The 22,469-nt window shown below is 36.8% G+C and overlaps 1 protein-coding gene across 4 annotated transcripts in view; it reads left to right on the top strand.

Annotated features, from left to right (window-relative positions):
- The first annotated feature begins 2,674 nt into the window (after window positions 1–2,674).
- SREK1 (splicing regulatory glutamic acid and lysine rich protein 1) overlaps window positions 2,675–22,469 on the top strand; it is a 38,319-nt gene continuing 18,524 nt past the window's right edge. For 2 of the 4 annotated variants that reach the window (XM_019013568.4, XM_004058766.5), the window contains exons 1-4: window positions 2,675–4,683; window positions 13,580–13,713; window positions 19,345–19,460; window positions 22,240–22,404. In XM_019013568.4, coding sequence (XP_018869113.1) covers window positions 4,523–4,683; window positions 13,580–13,713; window positions 19,345–19,460; window positions 22,240–22,404 — 576 coding nt within the window. In that variant the 5' untranslated portion in view covers window positions 2,675–4,522. Of the gene's footprint in view, window positions 4,684–13,579; window positions 13,714–13,741; window positions 19,059–19,344; window positions 19,461–22,239; window positions 22,405–22,469 lie in introns of those variants that run through there. The other 2 variants (XM_004058768.4, XM_055367651.2) reach the window with 2 other exon arrangements.

Genomic DNA, 22,469 nt, shown 5'->3' with positions numbered 1-22,469 from the left:
TCATTCAAAACCAAAACAAGAAGACTAACAGTCATCAAAGCCTCTTCTTGTAAGTACATCCCACACTTATCTTATATACTTTCCGAGCTCTAGCATTCTCTTCCTGTCCCTGTACACCCCGGAACTGCTCTCTCCAAAGTCACCTCCTGGTTCTCAGTCTAGTAAGTACCTAAAATCTATCACGTATATCTTTCTCTTGTTTTTCTCTGTTGCTTTATTTACTGGGGTTTAGTTTTTTGAATTTTTGGTTTCTGGTTGGCTCTTATGGGCCTGAGCCTCCTTGTGAGGAGCTCTTTTTATTTTTTTCACTGAAACTTTGCCATTACTATTCCTATGATGTTGTATTTGAAGGTGTTGGGTTAGCATGCAGATGAAATCAAGAGGCCTGGAGATAAAGAAATAGCTGAAAATTGGAGCCGTGAGAATGATTACAGAGTTTGGAAGCAGAACATGGCATGGAGGTTGGAATTTTAAAATGTATCTCAGAAGTCCATGGTAGAACAGTCACATTGGCCAGAGTGGCAGGGCTGGAATAGGCCCAGGTTTGGTAGGTTTCCCTGAGAGATTTATAGAGGGATACTGTTACCTCTTCTCCACACGAAAGAGATTGAAACCAGCCTGGGCAGCATAGTGAGACCTCATCTCTATAACAACAACAACAAAAACAACAATACCCCCCAGAGCCAAAAACTTTTTCTTCCTTTAAATTTTGTGACTATCCTCCCTCCCAGTTTTCCTTGGGGCTTGATTTTTCTTTTTTTGGCTGTTTGTTATATTTGTCTGTTTAATGTTGTCCACAGCACTTTTCCTGCTACAAACATTCCTGGTGTATCTATATCTCCTCCCAATCTTAAGTCAAGTGCTATATCTTAGTTCTAGACATTTTTCCTAAATTTCATTTCAGAATGTTGTCCATAAGGGATCTCAATATTTTCTGCTCTTTCCTCCCAAAGCTGCTCTTCCTTCATATTTTTGGACCTAAATTATGACACTGTTTACTTAATTCTCCAAGACATAAATCTAAACTCCTCCTTCTGCTTTACTATTAAGAGTAGATTAAGTCCATTAAGAATACTGCTTTCCCAACCTTCTAAACCAGTGGTTCTCAACATGCGGTTTGCAGACCACAAGAAGGAGCTCATCTGGGAACTTGTTAGAAATTAAAATTTCAGGCCCCACTCCAGACTTATTGAACTAGAAACTCTGGGGATGGGACCAGCAATTTGTTGTAACATGCCCACGGGCTGATTCTGATGCACACTAAAGTCTGAGAATTGTTCAAAACTAGTTGTTAATCTGAGAGATCTATGGTTGGACTTCAGGAGGACCAGAAAGCATCAGTAATTGTAGCTAAAAGTGAGTTTATGTCCATATATATTTTTCTGAGTGGACAGCTTTTATTCCTTTTATCTTCAAATGAGTTCAGTGATTCTCAAATTTGGGGCTGTTCCTTGCTTTCCACTACTACCACCTCTTACCTTTGTTCATGACCTCATTATAGCTTATTCAGATTATTGCAATAACCTACCCAGTTTCTTTGCCTCTAGTCTGTACCCTTTCCAATGTATCTCCAGGTTGCAGTCACAGTCATCACTTTCTTTCTTTCCTTCCTTCCTTCCTTTCTTTTTTGAGACAGGGTCTTACTCTGTCACTCAGGCTGGAGTGCAGTGGCACAATCACAACTCATTTTCACCACAGCCTCGAACCCCCAGGCTCAAGCAGTCCTCCCGTCTCAGCCTCCCCAGCAGCTGGGACTACAAGCATGCACCACCATGCCTGGCTACTTTTTTGTTGTTATTGTTTGGTAGAAACGGGGTCTCTCCATGTTGCCCAGGCTGGTCTCAAACTTCTGGGCTCAAGCAATCCTCCTGCCCTAGTCTCCCCAAATCCTGGGATTACGGGCATATGCCACCGCACATAGCCAGTCATTTTAGAACATGAATCTGATCAGGGTCACTCTTCAGCTCCGAGGTCTTCAGTGGCTCCCAGCTTATGATAAAGTAACCTCTACCATGACAAATAATGCCCTTCATAAAGGCTTATTCCTTTGCATGCATCTCTAGTCATTTTCAGCCCAGCAATAATAGACTTTGAATCTTCTGTACCTCACTCGAGCTCTCTTTTACCTTAACCCTGCCTTTGTATATTCTACATGCTCAGTCTGGAATGCCCTTCACTGCTCCTCCTTCCCTCCTTGCCTGGGTAATTCCTATTTGTTCAATATTCAGCTTAAGCAATATTTCTTCTGGGAAGTATTCCATTAGAACTAAGTTTAAGAGGCCCTCCTGTGTGCTCTGAATTCCCCCATGCTTATCCCTATGGTAATAATAATTCTCAAACATTTTGGTCTTGAGTCCCTTTACATTCTTAAAGATTATTAAGGACTGTAAAATGCTTTTATTACTATCCATATTATAAATTAAACCTGAGAAATTTGGTATTTTGAGATTCATTTAAAAATAATTATAAGCCCATTATGTTAATATAAATGATGCATTTTTTCTTAGAAACCAAGATTGAAGGCAAAATGATGCATTTTTATGATAAAATATTTTTCCAAAAAATTGGTGAGAAGAGTGGCATTGTTTTACATTTTTCAAACCTTTTTAATGTCTGCTTTAATAGAAGAGAGCTGAATTCTCCTATCTATGTATTCTTTATTTTTTTTCAACTTTTATTATAGGTCCAGGGGTACATGTGAAGGTTTGTTACATAGGTAAATTCATGTAATGGGGGTTTGTTGTACAGATTATTTCATCATCCAGGTATTAAGCCCAGTGCTCAATAATTTTTTCTGCTCCTCTCCCTCCTTCCAACCTCCACCCTCAAGTAGACCACAGTGACTGACATTTCATTCTTTGTGATCATGAGTTTTCTGTGTATTTGATCTGTTGTGATATGTTTTGGTTGAAACATATGAGGGAAATCTGATCTCATAAAGATAAGGTGTTGGAAAAGGGAAAACTACTTTATAGCCTTTCCAGATAGTTCTAGATATTATTCTTTGATACTGTACCAAACTTACATGTGGTAGTTTCTTAGCCTTCATTGCAGTGTGGACTGAATCTGAAACCACATCAATTAAGGACTGAAATCCATCAATCTATCTTGCACATACCAGAGGCTTTTTGCCTTTGTAATGGCACCCACTGGCCATTTGAAAAATAGGTGTCCACTAAGTTATAAAGATCACAAAAATGTTGACATATTTCATTATATAGTCAAAAATAAATTGTTAATATAATGCTTCTTTTACTAGAAAAGTCTTTAAGTACTGGCAAGCTGTCAAGCTCAAGTTGGTGGATACAAGTATAATAAAATTTGTATTTTTAGGTGAAAATTCAAAGAATTACACTAGTGCTTTTTCCGGAGACAACCATTTCACTTGGGCATGTAGCGGCAGTAGTTTCCATTTTTTCATACATATTCTTTAAAAGACGTGTAAGCAAGGATGGATTTGAAAAAAAATACACTTTTTAGTTATTTGTGAAGGACATTTTTAAAGTGAAACTAGCATATTTTAAAACCTTAAATGTTGTATGATGTGAAGAATACAAAATGCAACTACCAGTACAAGACTGGCGCCACTGCCTTGATTGCTGCTAAGGTGTCAGCAGTTTAATCTTTTACGTTACCAGTGCAAATGGCAACAAAGTGAAAAAGGTCAAAAAACTCTTAATATTATTATGAAAATCGTTTTGAGCTTGCCAACTTACTGAAAAGGTCTCGGTACCCTTAGGGATCTGCGGAGGGCATTTTGGGAGCAGCTGCCATGGACTCACTACTGTTGTCTCTCATTAGGTTGCAAGTTCTATGTGAACTGTCTTTAACTGTGTTACGTGCCCTTGCCTAATAGTGCCTGGGACATAGCACTCAATAAACATCAACACCTGTGGAACGAGGGAATAAAAACAGGTTATAAACAACCCCTGCACAGCCTTCATCTTACTGCCTCTTTCCTTAATTCAACCTGAACCTACGCATTTTGTAAAATTTTGTTTTTTTCACAATTAGGACGCCTGCCAACTTTTAAAAATAGTTGGAGTTGGGGTGCTGCCTGTATGTGATAAGGCTGCCCTACAGTTTGGTCAAGTGTTCTTCCGTGTTGTCCAAGAGTCATTCCTCCTTTACGGTCCCGCACCAGTAGGTCAGGCCGCTTGGTTTCCCAATCCGAGACCAGAAGGAACCAGGTAGACAGGAGCACAAGACTCTCATCGACTTTTGGGGAAAACAAAAACACCGATAAAAATCCAGGCGGTGAAACGAGCAGCAACAGCCCCAGAGACCCGGGAGCTGGAGGCCGCAGCCGCGCGAGAACCGCCGGGTTGCCGGGGCGACGCTTCCGGCTGGCGCGCGCAGCCCCGGGAGCAGGGGAGTTGTGAAATGGGCGGCTAGATCTGCCCGGCGCTGTGAATTCGCCAGCGGGAGCGCGCTCGCGGCCGCGCGTTCTCCGCTTTCCCGGCTCCGTCGCTGACGCGTCGTAGACGTTGGGGAGCGGGAAGGCAACGGCAGCGGGATCGGGATGAACAGCGGCGGCGGCTTCGGTTTGGGCTTAGGCTTCGGCCTCACCCCCACGTCGGTGATTCAGGTGACGAATCTGTCGTCGGCGGTGACCAGCGAGCAGATGCGGACGCTTTTTTCCTTCCTAGGAGAAATCGAGGAGCTGCGGCTCTACCCCCCGGAGTAAGTGCTGGAGCTCGGCTGGGGGAGGGGCGCGGGCGCCATAGAGACCTCGGGAGCCGAGGCGTGGAGGAGAGCGCGGACGCGGGCGCGCGGTGCATGTCACGTGATCGCCCGGGCTTACCTTGGTGCCCATATTTGATTAGGGCACCGGGTTCCGCCGTCCTGCTCTCCTTAGTCGGATTTGGGGGGTTAACTACTGCACGGAGCCCTTACCAAGGATTTAGAATGGTTGCCCTTACCGTGCCTCCGGGACTTGTGTTCGCTGCTGGGTCTTCGAATTCCGTGCCCCCACACTCTTATTTCCCCCCGAACTTAAGATGGCCGCAGGTGGGCCCGGAACAGCCCTCATGGCAAACGTCTCAGAGCGTTTTTCCCCTCCGAAAATCGCGGAGACCGCGCCTGAGCCACAGTCCAGTTTTTAAGGCCTTGGTGTCAGGCCGTTTTGCTGACGAGAAAGCCTGCTGCTGGTGACAAGATGGAACTGGGGCTGTGTTTATTTCCCAGGACGGTCGCACAAACTTAGCATCTTGATTTATCTAACCGAGCGCATCCATGTTCCCAAAGATCATGTCTGTTAGCCCTTTTGACAGCAGATTAAGTTTTCCTCCTGAAAGGTCACACTGTCCCAAAGCTTTCAGAAAAAGTGTAAGTCGGTGCAGGGTTATCCCTCCCGTATACATTTAAAGTCCAGATCTTGGCTGGCATTCACAGCTCGCGGCCACTTCCCAGATAGTGTATTTTGGAATGGTAAAATTTCCCTCGTACGATATTATTTAGAAAACTCGCAAGGGGTTTGTAGGTTGTTCACATTCTTGCACACAAACTTTTTTTTTTTTAATGGTAGATCTTACAGTATTAAGATCCTCCGTTTTTTGTTCATTATATCAAAATCCTTTGAGGGAAGGGGTAATTGTTCCCCAAGATTTATTTCTTTAAAAAAATTTTGATTTATTTCGTAGTGATGCATTTAGACCTATTTTTCTTTAGTTTTGTATCTTAGGTTATAACAGTGCTGTTGCATAACTATATAAAAGTTCTGTGGATATTTAAAATTTACTTTTTAAGTTTTTCTTCTCTGCTTTTTGTTTTGGAATATTTCATGCATGCAGAAAATTTGAAAGAGTAATACATTGAACATCCATGTTCCTTTTATGAGCATTTTGTCTATTTTTGGCTACAGTTGATTATTAAAATTTCCCCAGTTATTCTAATAATGCTTTTTTGTCTGCTTTTGATCTAGTATGTAATTAGATATACTGTCTCCCTTGAATATGCCAAGTAATCCATGTATTAATAGTTATCTCCTTTAATCTAGGACAGTCCCGTCCCCTTTTAAAGATTCTAAAGTCGTGACATTGATATTTTGTTTTGTAGTTCATTTTGTCTTGTAAAATGACTCATAATCTGAGTTTATATAGATGAGATATATAGATGAGGTATATAGAGATATGTGTATATATATATCTTTATATTCGTGACGAGATTCAGGTAATACATTTTTGACGAGAATGCTGCATAAGTGCACGCACGTACATTTTGATTGATTAACCGTGGCATTATTGCTTTGGTTATCTTAACTTTTGGAAATGCGTTCAGCCATCTCAATTTAAGTTCTCAGAACATTTCTTAATAGTTGAGAATAATTGAGAATTGTTTGGGGGAGTGCCGTATCCTGCAGGCATTGGAATCAATCAGTAAAATACTTTGTACATGAACCTTTGTAAATCTTGCTTTCAAGGCTGTGGTAATAAGGTATCTCATAGGTAGAAGAATTATATTGGAGAATGTTCTTCATTATCAACATAATATTTATTTGGTTGAAACCTGGGTTTGGGTGACAATACATTGCCATAACTGACAGTAATGGGCCACTTTTTTGAAATCAGATGTTATTACTTGGAGTTTAAAAGTCAAAGAGAATAAAAAGTTCTTTACTTAAACATATGGAAGATTACGGTAGTGTATTTCACAAACTGTAACATTAAGCAAAATTGTTGCATACGTGTAATATATATAGGCCAGGCAAAATCCTTAACTAGTTTTTCCCTAAGTGCAATACTAGATCCCTCATTCATGTTTTGCAGCAATACTGACATGCTTTATTCACAGGTTTTCTGCTTCGTAATGAAGTTGTCATTGCCTGGTCCTTATATTAGAAGATGTGTTTGCAAATTTGGACTGAAATGGATACAAAATGCAATAGTAGTAGTTGTATTGAAAATATATTGTCTTGCAGTGTCACATAAATTATTTTATGACATCTTTAGAGCTAAGTAGAAACTTAAATTGTTTTAAAATTGGAAATATATTTATTTTCAAATACATATTTCCAGGTATATTGGAAATACATTAATAGAATATGAAAATAGTTTCTCATTAAAATTTTGTGATTGAGCCAGGTGTGGTGGTGTGCACCTATAGTCCTAGCTACTCAGGAGGCTGAGGTGGGAGAACAGCTTGAGCCCAGGAGTTTGATTCCAACCTGAGTAACATTGAGACCCCTATCTCTTAAAAAAAAAAAATGACTTAAATGACTTAAGTTGCTAATATGAAAATTCAGATTTTAAATTTAATTCTTTTGGCATGATGCAGTGGTTGAGTTTCATATTTATTTTTTAAACGTTAAGAATTTTTTAAGGCTAGGGAATTCTTGTGAACATTCACTGTAAGCATTAAGAATTCTTATTTGTAGTTTGTCATCCTTTTTTTGTGCTGCCAGTTGATAAATATGTAGAATTACTGTTAACTTTTTGCACAATAAATCAATCTCACAGCTTGTGAAACTTTCTTACACAAGTAAGAAATCCTTGTTGTTTTCTTCAGTAAATTTTTCATTGAGGTTTAATGTACCTACAGAGAAGTGCACAGGTCGTAAGTGCAGGTTGGTGAATCTTTACAAAGTAAACATACCTATATAACCAGCACACAGTCAGGATTATCTGCACCCTGTAAGTTCCCCGTGACCCCCTTCAAGTAACTAAACCCTGAAGGGTAAGCCTACCCTGATTTGTAACACTAGACATTTTTCCTGTGTTGATTTTTTTTGCTTGTTGATTTCCTTCACTTCTCTGATCTTCTAAAGTTCTAAGAAAGAATGGAAAAATCTGTCAACTACTTAAGTTTATTTAGTTAAAAAAAAATATAACCACTAAAGCCACTTTATAGAAAATAGAGAAAAGGAAACAGCACTTGTGATCCCACCACTCTATCAAAGCTTCTCTCCATTTCCCTGCAGTCCTTTTCACAGGCATTAATAAATATTGGACATATTACCTCATTGGTTTTAAAAATAGTTGTATAGTGCTATCATTATGTAATATATGTAATATAGCGTAATCAAAGGAATCACACTGTTATTTTACTTTTTTCACTTTGTCATAAGCATTTTCCATATTGCTGTCTTATTTATAGTAATATTTAGAGATTAGTAATTTCTGAGTGTATTGTGTGTTTTTGAAATTCTATTGTTGGATATTTTGATTGCTTTTTTTGGTATTACAAATTAGTGGATTTTAGCTAGAAATTGGGAGGTTTGTCTTTTTGATTGTCAACAATGATTAGAGGGCCTGTTGGCATTTAGTGGGTAAATGTTAGCAATTTATAAGTAGTCTTAAACAGGAGGAATTGTGCTAATTCATAGGGCCACTGAAGCCCAGTGGAGAAACCCTGTTATAAATAATGCACCAACTAATATTTTTGTACATGATACTGTATGCTTCGCTCATGTTTTGGCATATCTTTTTTGGTAGGTCCTCTGTCCTCTAAAGGATGTGTATTAATGTATTGATAAAATATTGGACATATTATTACCTCATTGGTTTTAAAAATATTGTATAGTGCTATCATTATGTTTAATAAAAGACAAAATAACCAGTTAGGGCCAAGAAATTTAACTGATGCCCAAAAAGTTGGTTCTTTGGTTTCTGCGTTTACTACCCACTGAAAAGTTTTAATTTTTTTTGAAAAATTGATAAGATTTTGTATTTTAAAACACCAAAACTTAAGTCAACGAATGAGGTCAAACTAAAATCTGCTAAATTTGGGTACTGCTATTTTCTTCTTAAAATTTATTTCTAAAATTTTATTTATTTATTTAGTTAAGTAGAGACAGGATTTCACCATGTTGTGCAGGCTGGACTCAAACTCCTGGGCTTAAGCAGTCCGCCTGCTTTGGCATCCTGAAGTGCTGGGGTGACAGATGTGAGCCACTGTGCCTGGCCTGCTAGTTTCTATAGATGCATACATTTAGACCAAATGGAATATGTCATCCCTTTTTATGTGTTTTTTTTCCCCCAAGGTCTTCCTCTGTTGCCCAGGTTGGTCTTGAACTCTTGGGCACAAGCAAGTACACATTTGTTTGATGAGCTATCTGTTTGTTGGCTTGCTACTCTAATAATTTTAGTTTATAATGGTCAAAATAAAATAGTGTTACCTTTCCTGAAAATTTCAAATATTTGCATTTTTATAAAGTAAATGTAAGTTGGTCTTTATTTTAAGGAAGGTAATTGGAAATGAAGATTAAGAAAATTGGCCGGGTGCAGTGGCCCACGCCTGTAATCACAGCGCTTTGGGAAGCCGAGGCAGGCGGATCACGAGGTCAGGAGTTCGAGACCTGTGTGGCCAACATAGTGAAATCTTGTTTCTACTAAAAATACAAAAAATTAGCTGGGTGTGGTGGTGTGCACCTGTAATCCCAGGTACTCGGGAGGCGGCAGGAGAATCGCATGAACCCGGGAGGCAGAGGTTGCAGTGAGCCGGGATCCCGTCATTGCACTCCAGCTTGGGTGACAGTGTGAAACTCTGTCTCAAAAAAAAAAAAAGGAAAAGAAAAGAAAATTGCTTAAATCAGTGGAGTAGCCATACCTAGTATCCATACTTCCATGATAATGCTGTTCAGAACAGACCAGCATTTTTTTAACCAGTTCCCAGGCTTCTGAAATGTTGGTGGCATGTCTTCACATGTAGTTGCGTTACAAACCAGACTCAGAATTCCTATTCCTGTGGATGTTTTAAGTTTGAAATGAAGTAGATTTCAACTAGGGGTATTTGGAAATGTGGTTTTAGTTCTCAGTAGTGCTTACTTACGTTTACATTCCTTCACAAAAGGATCCGTCAGTTTAGGAAATGTTGCTTCAGAGATGACTGTCAGGCTCTTGAAGATTTCAGAGGCGAAAGAGTTATTCCTGTTGAAATTGCTAGGGCTTTAGTAGGTTATTATAATCACAGATTGTTTTTGGTTAAAAAGGACAGAAACAGTGTTACCCAAGGCACATCGAGAAGAGACATTATTATTAGAAAGATTTCAGTACGTTGAAAAATAAAGATTGTAGTACAGCCAGGCCTCATGGGAACTAGGACTGGGAACCAGAAGGGTATCAGCAATCAAGATGACTATCTGCTTCTTTCTCTGCAGTGGTTATTATCAGTTCAGTTTGTTTCTATCTACTCCATTTCTTTGCATACCTATTATGTACTCATCATCTGGCTTACAGCTTACTGTAAGTCACCTTCTAGCCCAATAGAGAGAACCTGATTGATTGATCTAGCTCATTTGGTTGAGCCTGACTTCCAAAATTAGAGGTTGCTGGTCAGCCAGGGAAATGGGCCCTTGAGACTGGTGACTAATCATTTATGGCTAGAGAAGCTTATAGGATCTTTTGAGGGTTTCACATAAGGAAACTGTGCTAAGGCCTGTGCCAAAGCAATATAGAATGTCTTGGTAGCACATGTAGGAGGCTGTACCTAATGATTGCGGTATCTTAAGATGGTTTACCAGAAGACTTGGAAATTTGAGCCTTGAAGAAAAGTGGAATTAGCATTCAAAATGGGAGTTAGCAAGGACATCGTAACCAAATGGAACAGCATATATGAAGACCCATATGTTTGTGATGTGTTGCTGGAACCACAGGTATAATTTTTGGGTGCACTTTCATGATGAGGCAAGAACAGAATAGTACCTTTAAGGAAATTTGATATGTGGAGTGACACAATGAAATTTAGTGTTTAGAAAGATCACTGTGGGGGCTTTGGTGGAAGACCATTAATAAGGATTTGAGGTTGGGTGCTGTGTGATTTCTTAAAAGCTGTTAAGTAATCCACATGAGAAATGATGAGGGTCTGAATTAAGGCATTGGTAATGAGAATGATGAAAAAATTAATGTGACAAATATTTACAGGGTACTCTAAGCAGGATATATTGACCAATTGGATGAGGACAGAAAGGTCAAGGATAATTTATCAGAATAAGTAGAGTTTTGGAAATAACTTCAGATCTTTGTAGTTTGACAATTTTTTTTTTCTTTTTTGAGACACAGTCTCACTCTCTTGCCCAGGCTGGAGTGCAGTGGTGTGATCTCGGCTCACTGCAAACTCTGCCTCCCGGGTTCAAGCAATTCTTGTGCCTCAGCCTCCCAAGTAGCTGGGATTACAGGTGTGTGGCACCACACCCAGCTAATTTTTGTATTTTTAGTAGAGATGGGGTTTCATCATGTTGGCTAGACTGGTCTCAAACTCCTGACATCAGGTGATCTGCCCGCCTCTGCCTCCCATAGTGCTAGGATTACAGGCATGAGCCACCCTGCCTGGCTGACAAAATATTTTTTAGACTAAATTCGTGGGGGTGGGAACTTTACTCATTGTGGTTATTCACTCTGGGATGAAGTTGATGAGTCCCAGCCATCTTTTGAATGTTGCCAGTCGTTGTGGCGGAGGAAAAGAGTCAAACAGTGGTTCTCAGAGCTTCTTCAGAATAGTGACACATGTCAGTTCTGCTCATATTTAACTGACCAAAGCAGGTTACATGGCCACACCTAACTTAAAGGAACAGAAAAATGGAATTTTATTGTGTACCTAGAAAGAGCTTTGGAAGTAGTTGGTGGGCAGTGCTTAGGACGGTCACACTAGTGACTCCTAGGTTTCAGACTTGGGTAGTATGATATCTTTTACTGAAATATGGAATGCAGGGGACAGAGGGCAAGACTGGTAAGGAAGGAGGTTGATGAATGTATTTTCAACTTAGTGACCATCAAGGTGTAATATTCCAGCAGGCACTTGTACCTGGGAGTCTAGATCTCACAAGAGGCCTGAATTGGTGATTGATTGGTCATGTAAAGGTGGTGAGTTAAGTCTGGATGTGCATACAGTTACCTCAGTGTCAGTACACAAGTTGCTTTGACTTAGGTGTTGGGTTGGGTAAGGAGGGGTTTTTGTTGAGGGCTGATGTGAATCCTGAATTGGATGCCCTTAGGCAGAAGTGAGTTGGAGGATGCTAAGAGGTACATCCTTTTTTTTTTTTTTTTTTTTGAGAAGGAGTCTCGCTCTGTCGCCCAGGCTGGAGTGCAGTGGCACGATCTCGGCTCACTGCAAGCTCCGCCTCCCGGGTTCATGCCACTCTCCTGCCTCAGCCTCCTGAGTAGCTGGGACTACAGGCGCCCGCCACCACACCCGGGTAATTTTTTGTATTTTTAGTAGAGACGGGGTTTCACCGTTTTAGCCAGGATGGTCTCAATCTCCTGACCTCGTGATCCGCCCGCCTTCTGCCTTGGCCTCCCAGAGTGCTGGGATTATAGGCGTGAGCCACTGCGCCCGGCGGTACATCTTTTATTTTCAACTTTAATTAGCCTTACTAATTGTGTTAATAATGTAAATAGTTTTAAGTTCTAAATGCAGATACATTTCATCACATTGTTTGGTTAATAGCATAAATATATATAAATTTAACCGTTATTAATGTGGTTATTCTACATTGTTTAAAGATGGTTTTGTTCCTGGACATGAAGAATTACAAAGAAATCTGGATTTTTGGATTTTAAAAACGGCTAATGTTTGTGGAATTGCTAATTTAATAGTATGTCAGAATGGTTTAAAGATTCTTGATTAGTTGAACGATTACAGTTGCATGAAGTTTGGAATTAGATGATTAGACATTAGATGTTAACTTTGTGATTTACTAGTTCTGGAATTATCAGTTTTCTTTCCTGTTTTGTAAATAAAAGTAAATGACTATTAAGTCATATATTTTTCAAGTGATCTCTCTTTTTTTAGTGTGAAAAATCTTAAATGTTTCAAATAGATTTTAATATAAAATCTGTGTTACAGATTACGTATATACTTAGTTTCGGTCTTTTTTTTCCTGCTAAAGACAATTACAGATTTTAATGAAAAGTAATTATGGATAGGCTGACAAAATGATTATCCATGAGGATAGTATATTTTCGAATCTAACAGGGTGTATTCATTTTAGGAAAAGTTCCTTTCATTTGTGCTTTGTCTGGTTCATTTTTACTATCGGCCTGCCTGGATTAAACTGAATCAAGTAGGACCAGTTAGAGCCTGTGTTGCCTATAAAATATGTAAGATTTTGTTTGTAAAATCTTTTGTCTGGAAAATCATCACTGTCCAGCTCTGGTGTATGCAAAAGACTTCAATTTAAATTCCATACTACCTGACTCTTTCTAAGACTGTTGTGAAGTTTTTTAGTGATGTAAATGCTTGGGAAACACATTTAGGAAGAGTTGGAATGATGATAAAATTTGAAATCTTGAGGATTGGAGCTTTTATAAAGGGATTTTTGCTTACATATGATACACTTTTTGAGTTAATTTTTGGGTTAAATTAGCTTTTTTTACATTCACTCAGATTAAGGATTGATTAATTTGAGTTCCAGGTTTTACAAGTAAGGCAGTAGGCCTGCCTGGATTGCCTTCTGTCGTGGTAGACAAATCACCATTAAATGACTAAGTTTCACTATTTTATGTGTTAATGATCCTTAATAACAAAATGTTTTAAAGTCTTAATTTCGTAAGATTATGTAAAGGTTAAGAAAGAAATTTTAAGTGAAAATGATAAAACCAAGCAAATGTTTATTAGTTCAATTGTTTTTCTTTTTATCTTGCAGCAACGCACCTCTTGCTTTTTCCTCCAAAGTATGTTATGTTAAGTTTCGTGATCCATCAAGTGTTGGCGTGGCCCAGCATCTAACTAACACGGTTTTTATTGACAGAGCTCTGATAGTTGTTCCTTGTGCAGAAGGTTGGTATCTTGCTTTTTTTCCTCTTATTTGAATTTCTGTCCTGTCTGTTATTGCCTTTAGCTTTCCTAGAGATTGGCAAGTAGACAGTACTCTTGGTGTGTGTGTGAAAGTAAGAATGAAATTTGGAGGAGGTAAACCTTTTTACCTAATAGTAATATTAAAATGGTTAATTTATGACATGTACATTTGAGATTTTACAATTTAACATTCATTGGCCTCTGGTTTGCTTTGGCTTTCTGCAGTCAATTTGCAGATTGCAAAGAAAGCTTTCTGAAATTAAATAATTGATATGGGAAATTATTTTAAATGCATAAACAAGCATTTACCTTGTGTGTTCAGTATTAATACTATTACAAATGAAAACAGTGTACACATTTTGGCAAATTGGGGTTAAGTGATATTTATAAGAAAATATTTGTAATTTATACTTTCAAGTACACTCTTAAGGTAATTTACCTTAATTGTTACTATGAGATCATTATTTTATATTCAATGTAATTGTTTGCTTTGCAACTGGAATTTAATTTTTTCTTTTATTGGCCCCAAAAAGGGGCAGGAGGAGTGTTGGAAAAAAAGGAAAGCAATTTTCCAAAGCCTCCGTGAAGGAAATAGTTGTTGAAGATAGGAACAAAGGCCTTAAAGTATCCATTAAATTTTATGACCTAAACTGCTTTAAGAACTAATTATTACTAATATTTTTTAGTAACTTCTATTTACAGAGCCACTCACGTATAATAGACTGTGCTGAATTTTGACACTTCTGGTGTGTAATTAACTTTTATTCAGAGCACTGACTAGCATGTGTACAGGATTTTAGAATTGGGTTATTATAAATTAAAATGTCTTAAAGTAGATTTTCTCTGGTGGATGATTGTAACTGAAACTGTTTTAAACATAAAGGTTTATGGAAAGCAGTTTGATGGGCTTTCATATGTAATTTTTAAAACCTCTTTTAGTGGCCAGGCTGACATTAAAATAATATATAATAAGCAATTTGCTGCACTTTCAAGGTTTTATGCTTATTTCAGAATGCCTGTTCTGGGATGTCAAAAACATTACAGTCTAATACAGTGAGTACCAGGCTCGTATTTTTTAAGTCCCAGAATAGGACATTCTCAGCATTTTTCAGATAAATTTGGAAGTGTCTTTCCCATGCTTAGGGGTTAGAGTGGGTAGGGAAGATAAAAATGGATTAAAGTTAATTATTGGCCAAATGTATCTTTATCTGCTGATCTGTAAGGCTACAGTAAGCCCCAAATTGGTGAGGTGGGAAAGGAGCTGGTGAATGGTTTCATTCTACAAACTTTGTAGTGAAATTTCATACTGAGAAACTGCATGGGAAAAAAGAAATCAGGTAAAAGGTTTATTAAACTGGAATATTAATTATATCAGAAAATTAATACCAATAACACTGGATCTTTTATTGTGTTAGCTTATTACTGAATTGGAAGGAAGAATTTTATCAGTGTTGCTTGGTTGGAACCTGCTTTATTCCCATAGAATCTTTCATATATCTGAGAAGCCCTACTGTATTTTCTTATAAATGTTCAAGATGATGGGCATGTAGATGTCCCTTTTATTGTTTATTTTACTTGATAGAGATGAATAAATGCACAGTCAGATGTACCTTTTTAGTGTTTTTAATATTACAACTTGGACAGTTTTACTGTTTTTGAACAGAAAAATTTAAGCATACTTTTATTGCAGTTTAGTTATGAGTAAGTAAATATTTTGAAACACTAACCTACAGTTGGTATTGGTGAAACATTCAGATATACGTTTTTCATTAGTTGTATTAAATACGGCAGAGATGAATTTATGGAACCTCGAGAATTTCACAGTGAGCTGTTAAAATACTGATTATGCACTACAAGCAAAGAAATAGTGCATTATTGTACTAAAAAAGATAGCAGAGTGAGTGTGAAATAACCAAAGGAAAGTATTCCAGTGGAGTAAGTTCTGTAAGAGGAGATGTGCTGTGGTGCTGTAAGCAAGCAGTGTTCTGCTGACCTCACTGAATGCATCCTTTCCTTGATGTTGAACAAACAGCATCATGACATAAGTGAGAAAAACCATAGAAAAAAATTTAAGAAGTGTTTTCAGTTTCTTTGAATTGCTGCTTTTTAGTGTAGACAGTAATGTGAGAAGATCCTAAGTTGTAAAAGTAACATTTGATGTGTAACAGTTTCATGCATATTAAGCCTTAGCCTTTGTTAATGAAACATGCCATTTCAAAATAAAATATGCTTTCATTATACTTGTCCAAATATGACCTCTTTTTGTTGTTGCGTGCATTTCAGATTTCTTTTTATAAATGTTAACACGTAGAAAAAGATACGGTCAAACATAACAAGGGTGTCAGCCTAATCATCAGTCATAACTTTATGTCCACATTTTCTGGTAGATGGATTTTGACTATTAATTTGGTTTTGTATGTTTTCTCTATGTGATATTTGTGCATTATTAGATGACTAGACTGGCCAAGGCAGACCTGTTACACTTGCCTGAGTTAGGCATTGTTTGCCATGCCACTAAACCTGCCGTCAAGTGAAACCTTCATTGGGGAAATGAGATCGGAGTCTGAACCGCAGAAGATGGACGCCCTGTCTCTGTTTTTTATTGTTTTACTTTAATTTCATTTCTTTTTCTTTATTTTGTCCCTTTTTTTGTTTTTGTTTTTGTTTTTGTTTTGTTAAATCTCTTTCACTTTAACTTGTGAGCTGGTTTTCCCAGTTCTTTGTAAATGGTATTTCATTAAGGGTTCATAACGTGTTGCAAATTATATTGGGAGATGATTAGTAGAGCTCAACCTTAAGATAAAGCAAATTTTCATGTGGTAAATTAGGATACAGTGTTGTGAAGCTCATTGTGAGTCTTAATTTGTGTGTATGGACTCATAAGGTACATTTTATTCTTGAAACATTAAAACACTGATAAGTATCTCAGGAACACTTTCTGATCTCAGCGCAACATTTTTCTAGTTTTTTTTCCCCCTAGTCTACATCTCTCATAAAAACTGATAGCTTCTAATTTTTGTCCTTCCCCCTGGAATTTTAGGCATACAAAATCACCAAGGAAAATAAGTAAATATAACAATCTGGGAGTAAAGAAGAGCCTTTCATTTTTATGATGGTTATTTATCATATAACTTATTTCCTTGACTTACGAAGACTTTTTGTTGCCTATGTGGGGAATGGATATTTGAGAAACTTAAGTATTTGCATGTAGGTTTTTGTTAGCTTGAATTTTTTGTTGAATATTTTTCAGAGGTTACTAGCTTCTAAATGGATTCTGAGATTAGGACTATTACTTTAATACTGTGAGAGATGTTTTCCTCAGTTGACTTTGAGGAGTATAGTTTGGGAAAAATGCTAAATGCTTATTTGTTTTATACTTTTATAAGCTCTGTTATTTGGAGGGTAACTTCGGTAGAATTCTATCTTGGAAATTAAGCAATGGAGCTTTTTCTTAAAGTACTTTTGCCATTACCTTTAGGTAATTAGAATAAGTATATAGAGTAATTAGAATGGTAATTAAAAGTTAATTTATTAAAACATGTGCTTATAGTGGAGTTATACATTTATAGTAGTATACTATATTTATAGTAGTATACTCTTTTGAAAGGCAGTGAGAGAGTTTGACAACCTACTGATATTTAAGCTGAAAGTGAAAGACTTCATAATACTAAGTAGTCAACTTTTGGCCAGTGTTGAATACCCTTTTTGTTTGTATAGTCTTTCTACAATGTCTTCAATAGGTAGTTTTGCTTATTAAAGGACAAGTAATATTAAATTTGGGACATTACTAGATTAGAACTCTTAGTTTCCTTAGGTGCATACATTAAGGTAGTGAAGATGGAGTTTCTGCCTCAAAACCTCAATTTATCAAGAATGTTCAGGTTTTACAAACCTTTTAAGATAATACCAATTTATAACAGATAAAACAGGTGAAATCAATATAAATAGTATAGTGTATAAGTGGGTATATATAAATACATGTGTTAATACCAATAACTAATACATATAAAGCAGATTATTGTTATTTGATGTTTTCAATAAGGCCTACCTGCCTTTTGTTGATGCATGTTAAGAAATCTGTTCTCCAGAATTTTTACTGAAATAATAAAGATAACTTTGTTTTTGAAAGTAATAAAGTAATATAAACTTAGATGCTGCAAAGGTAGAAAATAGTAGGTTTTATTTGCTTCCTATAAATAAGGCATAGCCATTATTTAAATCAAGTTTTAAATTCCGACTTGAGTTCCATCCATGTTTAAAGATATATTCAGATAATATTGTTTAGGGATTTATCTCTGCACATGTGGTTGTTTTAAATATTTTTACAACTGAAACCAGGCATGGTGCTTGTGGAAATTTACTGCATATGCTATATTTCAGTTTAGCATGATTTTGTGCATTGTCTTTTAAAACACTTTTGGAGAATTAATAATAGAAATGCTTTACCAGCTACCACATTGAGTGTTCTTCTAAATATATCCACATGTAGTCAACTATTTAAGAATTTTTTTTTTTTTTTTTTTTGCCTAAGGGGATAAGGAAAAATAACGTGAAAGTTGCAGTCCTTATCAGAAGTAATTGATTAGAATTCAGCAATGAATATGACAAATCGTACTTATTTCAGAGTAAGTTTTTCATTTTTTTAGGTTGTAGGGAGTGTTTTTCCTACTGAGTGTTATTAGATTATTTTAATGTTACTATTGTTATTAGGCAATTAAAATGTTTTTAAGCAAGCTTTAAGGCATTAACCTCCCCCTTCAGATAAGTATACATAAATTGGTTCTAAAAGTTAATAAGACGTTTTCTGAAACCAGGGAACTTTTTTTTTCCTAAAACATTTTTAGTAGTTTCCCAAGGCATATTTTTTGGAACTGAATTCTTTTAGGCATCTCTGATGTTGGTGAGATGCCTTATTAACTGAATGGATGTAGGCTTCCTTTTACTTTGAAGTTGATTACATGGAGTAAGTTTTTGTTTTCTATTTGAAATTAAATGGAATCTGTTGGAGGGTTATCAAAATTGTTTGCATCACAAATAGGTAGTTTCAGTAACAGGATAGGGGCACTCATTAAGAAATTTCAATTCGCACATATTTGTTTTTTCTTTTTCTTTTTTTTGACTAATTTGGTTATTTGCCATTTCTGGGGATTAAACTTTAAAAAATGTTCTTCTTTTCTGTATCTGATGTTCTGTGTGCTATTAGTGATGCAGCCAACACGAACGGTTGTCATGTGTAACACAACTTTCGATCACCGCGAAAACACCGTCCTGGGAAAGCGTCCATGCTTGATATCGTTTGGTTCATGAACATTAAGTTTCCAGTACAGGTGACCCATAGCTCAAAGTGTTAAATAATTGTCTACATTATTCAGTTTTTAAAATAATATTCCATTAATGAGATTGTTAATATTTGAAGTTTTGCTCACTTTTATTTTTCCTAGTAGAGCAGGATAAAAGGAAAGACTTAAGTTCTTATTTATTTCTTTATACAGATCTGATAGATAGATTCATTTATTATTATTATTTTTTAACTGCAAGGGTAATTGTAAAATCATAGTGTAAAGTTTGTGTGGTGTTTCTGCTTTTTGTAATGTTTGGAACTTGCCTCTGCAGGTAAAATCCCAGAGGAATCCAAAGCCCTCTCTTTATTGGCTCCTGCTCCAACCATGACAAGTCTGATGCCTGGTGCAGGATTGCTTCCAATACCGACCCCAAATCCTTTGACTACTGTAAGTACTATAAGCCGGCTTATGAAAGAGGTGAACGTTCAACTGTGTGACCAGTTGAATAGAGAGCTTCAGATTATTTGCATTTGGATCTTCTTCTTCTTTTTTTTTTTTAATAGAGAGGATTCAAAATCACTGCTTAAACTTTTTTTTTCGCTTTATCAGTGACTTATGCTGCGTTTTGGATTTACTCCTGAAGTAATAGGGGATTCATTTAAATTTGAGAACCCCAATAGATTATTCACTAGAAAATCAGTTACTAAAACTCAATATTTTAGATAGCATAGAGGATCTAGGTAACTGTATTTCTCAGTTAATGAGGATTAAATCCATTTAAAATACGTGAAATGATCCACAACTTTGGTAATGGGAAAAAACAGGTCTTTGATATTGAGAAAATGTAATAAGGTGAAAACATGGCAAAATATTTTTCCATTAACTATGCAGAATTAAATCATAATTTAGTAATGCTTCCTTTGTGATTTCCAAGTGGGATTAAAAAAGGATATTACGGCCGGGCGCGGTGGCTCATGCCTGTAATTCCAGCACTTTGGGAGGCCGAGGCAGGTGGATCATGAGGTTGGGAGATCGAGACTATCCTGGCTAACACGGTGAAACCCCGTCTCCACTAAAAATACAAAAAATTCTCCGGGCATGGTGGCGAGTGCCCGTAGTCCCAGCTACTCGGGAGGCCGAGGCGGGAGAATGGCGTGAGCCTGGGAGGCGGAGCTTGCAGTGAGCGAAGATTGTGCCACTGCACTCCAGCCTGGGCGACAGAGGGAGAGTCTCAAAAAAAAAAAAAAAAAAAAAAAAAGGGATATTACTATTACTGGCTCTTGGTTTTTGCTTAAAAAACTCTGGCCATATTTATTTTAAAAGAAGTGCCATTTTTCTTCAAAAGACAACGTAGAACAAAATACAAAGTTTGCCTTAATTGGAAGTTGAATCTAGCTTTGTGGTGTTGGATAGGGATTGAACTAAGAAATGAACTATGTGATTGTAGTTAATTTATCTAGATTGTAAGAGTGGTTTCTGAAATTTTGAAGTGCAAAATTTTAGATTTGTAGTTTTTACATAACATTGCTATGCTAAAGACCTGCATTCTGATTCTTGGGGGGAAATGTTTTTTAATTGAACTTATGTGTTCAAGGAACAGAGTGGTGGTCAGTATGGTTGAAGCATAGTGAGTGAGGGTCATGAGTGTTTGAGATTGGAGGGGATAGATAGGACACAGATTATGGTAGGGCTTTTTAGACCATGGAAAGAGGGGTTCGAGTTTTATTCTTAAGGTAATTAGAAACCATTGATGGGTTTTAAGCAGGGATATGACATGATTTGACATGTTTTAAAAAGATCAGACTGGCTGCTGTGATAAGAAGTGACATTGATTTCATAAACTTCTGTTTTCACCATTAGCAAGTGTCATTACTTAACAGTTGTTAAATCTTAGTTCTGTATCATATTTGTATATATAGTCATTAATGGTCAAAATGTTCTCTAATAGTATAAGTGGAAATGAAAAGAGTTGTCTTTTTTTCCTTGGAAGCTCTTTTCATTCTGAAAAATTTTTTCTGTTTTCAAATTCTGAGATCTTATATTTCTTCTAGTTTACATTCATATTAAAAATAATACGTTCCTTAATGCTGAAAGTAAAAACTGAATTTAGTGATGCTGTAGAAAGATCATTCAAAGTTTTTTTGAAGGTTTTTGTCCTTTTCCTACCATGGCATAAATAAAGGCTCAATATTTTAGATATATTTTCTTAGGTAAACTTTCAGCATGATAATAATAACCCATTTCTTAGGGTTGATATGAGGATTAAGTTACTACCTCAGTTAAATTCGATGCTATGATAATTGTTGACTATTAGGAACTCATACTCATACTCATCTGTGTTTTTCAATGACCAAGGTACAGTTGATTCTCATTCTTTGTGAATTCTGTATTTTTGAATTCACTTAGTAAGTAAAATTTTTTTGAAATCCCGACATCAACAGTTGGAGCACTTTTGTGGTCGTTCGTGGACATACACAGAGTGGTGAAAAATTGGGATTTGTCTGTTTGCACGGAGGTCGAAATCTTGTTTTGGCACTCAGGCGGTAAACAAGCACGCAGTCTGTTTAGTGCTATGTTCTTTGAATTGTTGTGCTTTTTGTTGGTGATTTCACTGTTAAGATGGGCCCACAAGTGTAGTGCCAAACTGCTGTGTAGTGTTCCTAAGTACAGGGAGATTGTGAAGTGCCTCATGGAGAAAATATTAAATACATGTATTAGATAAGCTTCATTCAGGCCTGAGTTGTAGCGCTGCTGGCTGTGAGTTCAGTGTTAATGAATCGACAATATATAACAGCTAAGGTGTCTTTAAACAGAAGCACATATAAAATAAGGTTAAATATTTTATTAGTTAATGTAAATGTGACCAGAGGCTTGTAGGAACTTCACCCTGTATTTTCCCTAGGAATAATGATTCAGTATTCAATAATTCATTGTTCACAGAAACTATAGAACATAGCTATGTCAAGTAATGAGAAACAGCCTGTCTTTTAGGGTCAAGTTTAAAAGTGGCTAAAATATCCAGACAGTAAAATATATTTCAAATTACATTTAAAACTAATGTGACCTTACTTTAATAACTCAGACATATATATGACTGAAAGTTCGGAGTCCCTAGTCTCCTTTCATTCTTGTTGAGTTAGTTCATTCTTTTCAAGATTAGAGAATGGTAGCTTTGGATACTAATAGAAAATATGTGTTCTGTGTGTTTTTTTTCTTCTTTCGATAGCTTGGTGTTTCACTTAGCAGTTTGGGAGCTATACCAGCAGCAGCACTAGACCCCAACATTGCAACACTTGGAGAGATACCACAGCCACCACTTATGGGAAACGTGGATCCTTCCAAAATAGATGAAATTAGGAGAACGGTTTATGTTGGAAATCTGAATTCCCAGGTAACTAATTAAAGAAGAAACAAAGCAGCAGTAGCCCTTATTCTTTTTCTCTTCTTAAAAATCAT

This window comes from Gorilla gorilla, chromosome 19 (genome assembly GCF_029281585.2).
Source record: "Gorilla gorilla gorilla isolate KB3781 chromosome 19, NHGRI_mGorGor1-v2.1_pri, whole genome shotgun sequence".
NCBI classification, from domain to species: domain Eukaryota; kingdom Metazoa; phylum Chordata; class Mammalia; order Primates; family Hominidae; genus Gorilla; species Gorilla gorilla.
Note: the sequence above shows the minus strand (reverse complement) of the source record. Positions and strands in the feature narration are given on the sequence as shown.